Source organism: Helobdella robusta (assembly GCF_000326865.2).
Source record: "Helobdella robusta unplaced genomic scaffold HELROscaffold_1, whole genome shotgun sequence".
In the NCBI taxonomy this organism is placed as follows: domain Eukaryota; kingdom Metazoa; phylum Annelida; class Clitellata; order Rhynchobdellida; family Glossiphoniidae; genus Helobdella; species Helobdella robusta.
This window is the reverse complement of record NW_008703570.1, coordinates 4,977,466-4,988,947: the sequence shown is the minus strand read 5'-3', so window position 1 is coordinate 4,988,947 and position 11,482 is coordinate 4,977,466. Positions and strand designations below refer to the sequence as shown.

The following is an 11,482-nucleotide window of genomic DNA, read 5'->3' as shown; positions in this document are numbered from 1 at the left end:
TCATATTGACTGCAAACTTAGAGAGAATCATCAAATGGCAGATGCTTTTTTATTGCGGCTATTGCAAATGCTTCTAGGTCAACTTGGAGTTTAATCCATACTGAAAAATTTCATACGCTATATGATCAATCTGCATATAATAATTGTTTATATAAACACATTAGATTTAAAAATTTTCAATTACATTGTTTCGACGGTGTCATGTTATTTCGTGCAAAAATTTATGACAGGTTGGTTAAAATAAAATTTTGTTCGGCATGAATTTAGAACAATGCCATTCTATTTCCATTTTTGCTTAAATATTTATTTATTTTTTATTTTGGCTCTCAAAAATATCACGTTTCAAGAAATAAAAATTAAATACCACACACGCATCTTCTTTATAAAACGAGCCTAATACTTATTTAGAATATATATAATATAGCGGGCGGGGCGGTTGTGTGATGGTTAAGATGCCTGGCAATGATGATGAAGTGTTGGGTTAGAATGCAACACGTTCCCGCATGTCACGTGCTGTTATGTGATACATTGATTCGTGTGCTCGTTGTTAACTTTAGGAAATACTAGAGAGAATTATAGTCATTTATAGGCTAAGTATATGAATTTATGATGTTGGTTAATAAAGAACCACAAATCCTAAATAACATAACACAACATAACATAACTTATCATAACGTGACAGGGTTCTAAGTGGCTCAGAAACTAGGGACTGTGGGAGAATCACAGACAAATAAATGTCCCAGTATGCCAGCTCTTCCAGTTTGATCTAGAAACTGTTGGTTGATTTTACGGAGATCACCTCATCACCCAGTCCATTCGAGGCGTTTACCACCGTACAACCGAAGACTTTTTGTTTGATTGGACCGTAGTTTAATTAACATTAACCGACTTCTACAGTAGTTAGAAAGTTGTCTACATGGATAAAACAGAATGAATTAAAGCAATTTGGTCAAATACGGTTTAAGACTACAAAAAGTAAAATCGTGTAGAGCCAATACACTTCATTTTGTTCCGCCGTGCTCAGTTACGTTGGAAAATTTTTTGGCTAAGTCGTAATTGAAATATAAATTTTTATGTAATCCATCATCTGTTCTTTTGATAAGCTCACTCACCGCTTTAATGAAACATTCATAAGTTTTGCGGCCAAAATAAAATGGCTATTAGGTACTATCTTTTTATACGGTTCATCATCTCCATCTTCGTTTTGAATTTGCAGTTCTTTCTATTCTATATAGTTTACGTTTCTGATATTTTAAACAAAGAACGTTACAATAAAAAAAAACAAAGCAAGTGTACATTTTTTGAATCTACGAAAAAGTAGTGGCTGTTCTATATAAAACGTATACACAAGCAGATAGTCCACCAATGTTTATGCTCATTGTGGGTCCTCTTTTCCAATATGCTTTGAACATGTTCATTGACTTGAAAACAAAATTGTAATTTAAAAATTAAAAATAAGCATTTAATAATATTATCCAATTAAATAATAAGTGCAAAAATTATAATAAATATACCAAAGCTATCAATGTAAATATGACTGAATGGGTAGTGTCATTAAAAAATACAGTACGAATATCAGCCTATGTTTTAAGCCAATAAAACCAAATCCAGTATAAAATAATTTGAAAAAATTAATAGTAAATTAATAAAGAAAATTCGTTTATAAAAACTATTATAGTACGTATCGGCAAAAATCGAGTCTTCTTTGACCAAACTGACATGAAGCTGACTTTGCAAAGAAAAAAAAAGAATTAAAACAACAAAACATGGCATAACATAATAAAGATTGTTATAGTGATCCGAGAAGACTGAGTCTGCGAGGTGTTATGAGTTGGTAGAGAAATTTAAAAGATAAAAAATTGGAACCAAGTATCGACTTTCGAAGTTCAATCAAAAAGATAGAAGTTAACATTGGAGCTTAATAAGTAAGATGAAAACAAATCATTTAAACAATGACAATTTGAGTCATTTAAAAAATCAAGTAATGAATGGAACAAAAAGCAGTGGCGAATTTAGGAATAGGCGCACTAGGCGCGCGCCTAGGGCCCCCAGATATTAGGGGCCCCCAAAACTTGAAAAATGAGTTTTTTGGAGGCTTCAAAATATTTCGCACAAAAAAATTTAATAAGTTTGAGAAAAATTAATTTTACATTTTCAGATAATATATTTCATAATTATTTCTAAATATTTTTGAACAACGTATGAAAAAAAATATACAAACAACAATTTATGCGTTGCCAAAAATGCGCGCACGAATTTTCGCTCAACCCTAAATTAAAAATGAAAACAAACTTTTGAATTTTGGTAAAATTCGAACACTATTGGCGCATCTTACGTTACAGATTTCAATTGAAAATTTCAATTCAAATTTTAATTTTTTGCAATAACTAATTGTTAATTGCCAGTTTATTACACTATTTTAATAATTTTACTGTGTGGATGGATGATCATTTTTCCTTTCTGCTGCTGATTGCAACACAATCGTTTCATAAAACAATGTCTATGGGACAATATCCCTCAGGTGCAAAAAAACGTGATATTCAAAAGAAAAGAAAAGCAGAAAATGCGAAAAACGAAGGCGCCTTGTTGACATTTTTAGCGAAACGACCGGTAACCCCATCATCAGAAAATTCTCAAACAGAAATAACAGCTGGTAATCAAAGTGCAGTCGTCTCGGCAACAGCCAGTATGGATTCTGAGTCCTATCCAACAGAATTGCCAGAATCTGAACCACCGGCTGAAGGTTCTATAGAGGTCGCATGTATTGAAACTGTTGATAACAACTGTAGTGAAATTTTGACAGATATTGCTATGTGGCCAGCGAATTTGACAGAAACCATGCGTAATTATGTTTTGGATTTCAAACCAAAAAATGTTGGCGACTTTTCATGCGCTAGCATGTTGATGACAGATCGTGGCAGACAATATTTTCGTCATTTGTCTGAACATAACTTTTACTTGACCAAGGCGAATGGCCAAAAAGAAAGACGTGAATGGTTAGTGTTCAGTGAAACTAGTGGAAGTGTTTATTGTTATGTATGCAAACTGTTTCCAAATAAAGCTAGTCAATTTTCAACAAATGGGTGTTCAGATTGGAAAAATATTGCCGCGAAAATTTCTGAACATGAAAATTCGTATGGCCATGTTCAAGCAATGTGCACTTTGGCTAAACGCTTAAACGCAAACGGGCGTATTGACAAACAAATGGCGAAACAGTCAGATGATGAAAGGCAATACTGGAGATAAATTCTACAAAGGATTGTAGCAACTGTACAGTTTCTTTCCTCTCAAGGTTTGGCTTTTCGTGGTCATGACAACAATGATGGCAACTTTACTAGTTGCTTGAATTATTTGTCAAAATTTGACCCTTTCTTAGCGAATCATATTGCGCGGTACGGTATTAAGGGAAGTGGTTCTGTTAGTTATTTGTCACATGCTACTTGTGACGAATTTATTGAAATAATGGGCAATGCTGTCAGAGATCAGTTTATTTCAGAAGTAAAGAAATCGATATATTTTTCTTTGATTGTTGATTCAACACCTGATGTTAGCCACGTGGACCAGTTAACTGTGATACTCAGATATGTTCTCATTGATGGTGAAATTAAAGAACGATTTTTAACTTTTGTTGACATCTATGCTCATAACGCTCAAAATCTGGAGCAAGTGATACTAGACGTTTTGAAGAAATGGGGGTTAGATATCACAAAATGCAAGGGACAGAGTTACGACAATGCTTCTAACATGTCTGAAAGATACTCTGGCTTGCAGGCGCGAATCAAGGCACACATCCCAATGCAGTTTACATTCCCTGCTCTACAGTGGTGTAGTCGAGCCGGAACGGCGTTCCGGTACTTTTTTTTGGAGGCGGAACGCGTTCCGGCACTTTTTTTTACAATTTCAATATAAAAAAAAGTACATTTTACAGGCGTTAAATTTAACTTTGGAAATTAATAGATAATTATAACCAATACCAATACAAACGATGAATAACTTCAATTTTTTTATTTAAACTGTTTATTATTCAACGCTATATCATTGTTGCTATGCTTACGGTTTAGTAAACATTGTTTCAAATTATATTTGTGTTTTTTGCGGAAGTTAAAAAAGTAATTTTTTTATTTTATTTATTTTACATTTACTTTAAATATTCTGCTTTTTATTACTTACTGTTTTTTTTAAATCAAATTGTTTAAATACATTTTTATATAGGAAAGTGGGGTAATAAATAAAAAAATGTTAGGCTCCATCCGTAAAATAAAATATATTATATTATAAATTATTTGTGTATACAACAATATTATCATTGTGATATTATAATTTATATTATTATTAATGTTATTTTTAGAAGGATATAAATTTGCGTGAGTCCAGATGTCAAAAAAACGGGAAATAAATACCATTCTTGATTTTTTTTGTAAAAAACAAAAGCGTGACAATGAAAATGAAGATTCTGCCAATACCAACTTAGAATTGATAGAAAATGAAAATGAAAGTGAGAATGGGAAACCTGAAGAAATAAAACCATGTTTTCCCACCATTTGGACAGCTGATATGTGGGCTGAAAAGAAAAAAAACTATAATTGGCTTACTTGCAATTCAGAAAAATTAGGATGTTTATTATGCACTAAAGTAAGAACTTTGGGACCATCCAAATCTCAAGGTGTCAGCATTTCAAAAGAATGGAGTACCGCAACTGTAATTTATTATGGAAAAGACAAAAGTTTACAGTTGACGTCTTTGAGAAAAAAAATTCATGAACATGCTAAGAGTGCAGCACATATCAGTGCCGAGAAAATTTTACTAGAAGCAGAAAAAAAACCCATGAAAAAAGTAATAGATCAATTAAACAACTCTGCTGTGAGTTCTACGTCTAAAATTTTTCGTACAGCGTATTACATAGCTAAACATGATCGTCCATTCTCAGATTTATATGACTTATCACAATTACAAGAATTAAATGGAACAAATATTGCTCCTGGATTGAAATCAAGATTTTCTTGTACTAATGTTATTAATCATATCGCTAAACAAATGAAATCAAAAATATGCCAAACAATTATTCAGAATAATGGTAAAATATCGATTCTTGTGGATGAATCTACTACGCTCAGTAAAAAATCAACTCTGATTATTTATTTTAAGTGTGAAATAAATAAAATGGAAGATTCGCATTATCTCTTCTTAGATTTAGTTGAATTGGAAAGCCAGACTGCCGACAACATTACAAATAGTCTTTTAAACTGTCTTGCAGGTTACGGGTTTGATGACCATTATTTGGCACACAATTTAATTTCTTTCACCAGTGACGGTGCGAGCGTCATGTTCGGGCGGAATACTGGAGTCTCCACTCAACTTACAAACAAATATCCAAACCTCATTAAATGGCACTGTGTGAATCACCGACTAGAATTATCTGTTGGCGATGCAATAGATGAAGTACATGGAATTAACCATTTTCAAATTTTTATGGATAAACTATACACTCTTTACCACCAGTCACCGAAAAATCAAAGGGAATTGGAGTCATGCGCACAAAACCTAGACACAAAAATAAGAAAAATTGGCCGTGTGTTAGGTATTAGGTGGGTGGCAAGTTCATTTAGAACAGTAGCTGCGGTTTACCAAAATTTTGAAGCGTTGTGCAAACATTTCATACAAGCTAATCAAGATGTGAATCGATCCAAAACAGAACAATGCATGTATCTTGGTCTTTATAAACACATTTCATCAAAAGAATTTTTGTTAAATTTAGCGCTAATGTATGATGTCCTTTATGAATTGTCCCTGCTATCTGAGGCATTACAAAACAGAGGTACTACGATTATTTACGCAGATAAAAAAATTCGCCAAAGCATACGATATTTAGAATCTATGAAAAATGCTGAAAAAGGGAATAAATTAATTGAAATTGCAAAAGCGATTGAAAAAATGAAATTGGGAACAGTAACTATTACAGGTAATAGCAAAGTATCTGTCATTAATAGAAATCAATTTCTGCAAAGTATTATCAACAGCATAAATCGCAGATTAATTGTAAACTCGGTATCACCTGAAACAAATATTGTAAATGAATTTCGAATTTTAGAAAAAAAACGAATGGCCAAGTGACATTCCGCTTGGATATGGAGAAAAAGAAATTCATTCACTTTGCAAAAGGTTTAATTTGTCGTCTAAAAAATGTTATAGTGAATACAGAGATTATTTAGATGATGGAGGAAGAAATCCACCTGCAGACCACTTAAATCAGTTAATGTTGTATGGCAAACTAATACCTTGTAGCTCTTCTGAATGCGAAAGAGGTTTTAGTAATATGAACCTCATATTAAATGACAGGAGAAATCGCTTACTTATTGAAAATGTTTCAAATTTATTATTTATTAAAATGCACGGACCACCACTAAATATTTTTAATCCTGAAAATTACGTTATAACATGGCTTCGAACACACCGTTCTGCTGATGATAACCAGACAAGAAAATCTTCATCAGAAAACATTTCAATTAACTCTCTTTGGAAATTGTTGTAAAATTAAAATATATGAATTAAATAAAGATTAAAAATAGTATGTCGAAATAAAACCGTTTTTTTTATCTTTCTTTACTTCTTATATTTTATTATCTTTTAGCCGTTCCGGTACTTTTTTTTTTAGGACTACACCACTGCTGCTCTAGCCATAGCTTAAATCTAGTTGGTAATTCGGTTGAAGAATCTTCGCTTTCAGCAGTATCATACTTTGATTTGATTCAAAACGTTTATGTGTGGTTCTCATCATCCACACACAGGTAGAACATACTTAAAAGTCATCTAATCAAAAGTGGATGCACCATAAAGAAAGTATCGGACACAAGGTGGTCAGCTAGAGCGGATGTAGTGTTTGCATTGCATCAGAACTACATTGGTATTCAGGAAGCTCTTCTTCAAGCAGCCGAAGATCGTGATCAGAAGGCGTCTGTAAGATATGAGGCTAATGCTCTTGCTAATAAAATCGATATTTTTGAGATTGCATTGATGACTGTTCTTTGGGATACAATTTTACAGCGGATGAATGCAACCAGCAAATCAATCCCTGCTAAATTCAAATGTATATCTTGATTCTGGTTCAAATCTTCTAGAATCACTGAAGCTTTTTATTAACAATGAAGTCCGAAACGATTTCACTCGTATTGAAAAACAAGCAGCATTGCTTATTAACGAGGATCTGAAAGACTGTAAATATCAAGATGAAGTGAGCCGCAAGAAAAAGCGAAAACCGTTTTCTGATGAAAGCAATGAAGCGGAAGTTATTTTAACTGATCGTGATAATTTTATTGTTAACACAGTAAACGCCATTTCTGATAAATTGATCACGGAACTTGATCACAGAATCGAAGCATACAAAGGTATACATGATTTGTTCAGTCTATTTTTCAAGGACAAGGTAGATGACATGAACACAAAGATCTCGGCCTTGATCGAAGAATAGAAAGAGGATGTTAATTCTGATACCGCTGGCGATGAAATCAAACAGTTTTTGCATTTCGCTAAGGAAGAAGGCACAAAATCTGCGGTAGAGATGTACCAGCTTATAGTGGTGGGTGGACTACAATGTACATTTCCCAATGTGGAAACCCTTCTAAGAATCTTTCTCACCATTCCTATATCAAACGCAACTGGAGAACGTTCATTTTCTGTGTTGAAGAGGATCAAGAATTACTTGCGGAATTCCATCAGCCAATGTAAGCTGGGAGATTTGTCTATTTTATGCATTGAATCAAAGGAGACATTAGAATACGATTTCAATGCGCACATTGACTCCTTCGCGAAATTGAAGAGCAGGAAAAAAGTTATATAACTGTAATAAACTGACAATTGTAATTTCTAACTAGTATCTATAGCTGTAGTATCTATGCATGTTAAATAATACATGGGTATGAGTGTTCTAACTATTGTTGTATTATGATCATTGATCGCCTTATAGGCGAGAGGGCCCCAAATTGGTCGTGCGCCTAGGGCCACAGTTTTTGTAAATACGCCTTTGACAAAAAGGTGTAACAAGTAGAGGAATCATCAAAAACGTTTTCACTATCAAAAGTACCTTGGCAAGGCACCCTACGTCTAATGATGTCTTTAAAGCAACGATTAACACTCTGGCCGTAAGTTCGTTTACTTTAAAAAAAATTGGTGGGTCACACAACAAATCTGATATCATTTTCGTAATCTCCATGTCAAAATACATAAGGAAGTGCCATTGGCAGTTCCGTTTTTTTCTTTGTTGTACAGTGTAATACAAAAAATGCGCAGAAACGACTTTTGTTTATAGATGCGGTGATTTCTATTTTGTTCAAGAATTTTTAAGGAGCGGATATATTAGCGAACAATCTAACGAAAAAATGGAAGTAAAATCTTTAAGTTTTCTCAAGATTAATTGGATTTTGAATCAAAAGAAACATGATTTTGGCGATGTTATTATTACTGATCAATGATAATAAAAAAAATAATATTATTATTAATAATATGAACATTTATATAGCGTCGATTAGCACAGCTGCTTCAGGGACATCCAAAGCCTACGTGCATGTATTAAAACAATGAGTTTTTAGTCTTCTTTTATAGTCTCAGCAAGAACATTGTCTCCACTCGAGAGGTAACGCATTTCAAACATCCGAGGTGGCGCGAGAAAAACTGCGAGGTGGGATTTGGCGATAGGAATGTTTAAGAAACCCGTCGAAGACCTGCGGAGCAATCTGGCATGCTCATAGCGAGATATGAAGTCATGTAGAACCGGATTTACAGAACTTTGCTTGAGATCAAATTGATCAAAACGACAGTTGTCGATACTGCAGCGGATTTTTGGATATATTACATGTATTGCAAATACTCATGTGATTAAGGAAAATCATTTAAAATTATATCTGATTATATCTAAATGATATCCCAAAATGATGTCCCAGATGAGTCTTCTTAAAAAATCTGATAGACTATTTCTACCTTTTTCCATTTCAGCAAAAAGTGCATGCCTCTACAATATTAAGTGAAGCAGACAGTGGTGAATCATGAGATTCTAATTGTAAAGTTACAGCACTTATTTGGCTTGGCTGACAGTGATTTCATGGTAGAGGTCTTATTTATTCATTATTTATTTATTTATTTATATATTACATTTCCCTCTTCAATATTTTTCAGAGGTATCAAAAACAACCAAAACACAATGTATGGATTAGCACACAAATCTATGTTCAAGTTGTAATCTATTCGAAACCTCACAGTCAAGCTTAATTTTGGTGGATTAAAGCCCGGTAATTATAGGCCGGCCTATTTTTATATGAGTTATTTCAGGAGTTGACAAAAATCGTCAAAAATGTAGAATTAATTTTTCATGCATTCCAAAAGTGGAAAGAAAGTGGCACATGTACATGTATAGTATGAAAGGTTAAAATTTTGGCTGATGAGGGAGGACGAAAGTTTATCAAAATGATAACTATGCTCTCTCCAGGAAAACGAAATGATTCCAACGTTCCGGTTCATTATGTTTCACGTAATCACGTGCAGCTCCAAAACAGACACCCTGGCGGCATGACAGCTTTTGAGAACGACAAACACCCAGCCCCCTCGGTAACGAATTTTAAAAATATTAATAAAAAATCATGGAACACTAACAACGCTCAGGTCCAATAATGATAATAACAAATTCAACGGATCTAAACTTAATAATTATGAAATTCACCTACCTTAATTAAACTTCTCTTGTCTTTAGTGAGTAAACAAGCTCTACCAGATGACACCTGAGCAATTCTTGATAGTTCATTAAACACGCCAGGGTACAGTTTCATGTTGGACGTGTGTGAACCAACCCTGCAGTTTAATATTTTCCAAAGAAAGAGAAGTTTAAGTTCTAAAACCTGCTACAACACTTATGAAAACTAGAAACTCAAAAAGTGGCAATAGAAAATTATTATGTTTATTTTTGAATTAATTAATAAATTAATTAAATCAAGTATGTACATTTTACATTTGAATACGAGTTACGAGATTGGCCTTAGAAAATGCTGTTTGTTTTTAAATTATTTAATTCAAATTATGTGCATTAGGCCAAATGTAAAAATGCTCGAGACAAATTTCCAATATGAAATATATTTACAAACTACGATCTATTCCCACAATATGTGGTAAAGCACATTAAACACAAGCCTACTTGCACCTATATAAACGTAATTGCACTCCACAACTTGTGCAAGCATTATCGCTTCAAAATTATCACATACCTACAAAAACTTCAGCAAACAATGTCGGTAAAGCAAAAGATTAGAGAACGTCTCACCTTTTTCCAAATGGCTGTTAAATTTAATAATTCTAAATTTAAGAATTTTATTAATTTTATAGTGTGTAAAATACAATAAAATGTATTATGTAAATAATATTTTACAAAAATCTGACTAATGTGAATAATAATAATAATGCAAAAAATCAGAAATTTCTAACCAGATCACTGACAATCACATCAACGGAACTGTTTTTCAGTGGAATATGGCAGGCATCCCAGTTGAAAATATCAAAATGAGCCCATTTCTTTTCTCTGGCACTTGAACAATAAACATTTAAATGAAACTCAATCATGGTATCAAACTATCAAAATTACATTTCAGCATCTTCCAGAAAACTTTTGTAATTATCTAGCGTTTTTAAGATCAACCTGTAGTCAATTTCCCCTCCAATAACGACGCTTGAATTCATCGATGCCAATGCCTGAATTTTGATTACCAAATAATTTACCATCAGATATATTGATCAAGTTTAACACAATGTTTTTCGAATTTTATTACCGACAAAATCTATGATCTAAAACAGTAATGGCTAATCTTTTGTTGCCGTGCACAAATTTTTTTTTTTCATTTCCTTTTTAATAGAGCCACACAAATTTTTAATTTTTTTATAACGTATATAACATATATATTCTTTTAGTCTTTTCTATATAGTCTTTTTTATTAATTCATTTTTCCATGTTTTTGTCACATTGGGACCTGGTATTAATCCAATATAAAAAAAAACTCAAACACGCTTGGTTTATTTAAGAAATCAATCTTTCAATTGATTTTGATGAATCATTTTTCTTCTTCTATTAATAATTAATTGATGTTTTTTGTTGACTAATTATATTAGTTTAGGGCTTGTTATTTAGTTGTTATGTTATAATGTTATACAGTTATAACCACAATGTCATAATCTTATTTATTAGAAGTTGTCAATTTAGTTTATGTTTATTAATTATATAATTTTATCTTATTTATATTAATCTTAATATGTTTGGTTCAAACTTTAATTTCGGTGGCCCAGCTAGTGAAAACTTCGGGTCTCTTAGTGATGGGTCTTTATAATACTTTGCTGAATAAAAGTTTATTTGAATTGAAAATGTATATATATATATATATATATATATATATATATATATATATATATATATTATTATTATTAAAGAAAAATTTTAAAGCGCCAATAAAAGTAA

The 11,482-nt window shown here is 32.4% G+C and overlaps 1 protein-coding gene across 1 annotated transcript in view; it reads right to left on the bottom strand.

The window, feature by feature from the left end:
• Positions 1-1,307: 1,307 nt before the first annotated feature.
• The window catches only part of HELRODRAFT_62761 (hypothetical protein), a gene marked incomplete at both ends in the record, with an annotated part of 13,000 nt that continues 2,825 nt past the window's right edge, over positions 1,308-11,482 (bottom strand). Inside the window, 5 exons of the mRNA XM_009010857.1 lie at positions 1,308-1,421; positions 9,711-9,834; positions 10,301-10,314; positions 10,462-10,561; positions 10,619-10,725. Coding sequence (XP_009009105.1) covers positions 1,308-1,421; positions 9,711-9,834; positions 10,301-10,314; positions 10,462-10,561; positions 10,619-10,725 — 459 coding nt within the window. The remainder of the gene's footprint in view (positions 1,422-9,710; positions 9,835-10,300; positions 10,315-10,461; positions 10,562-10,618; positions 10,726-11,482) is intronic.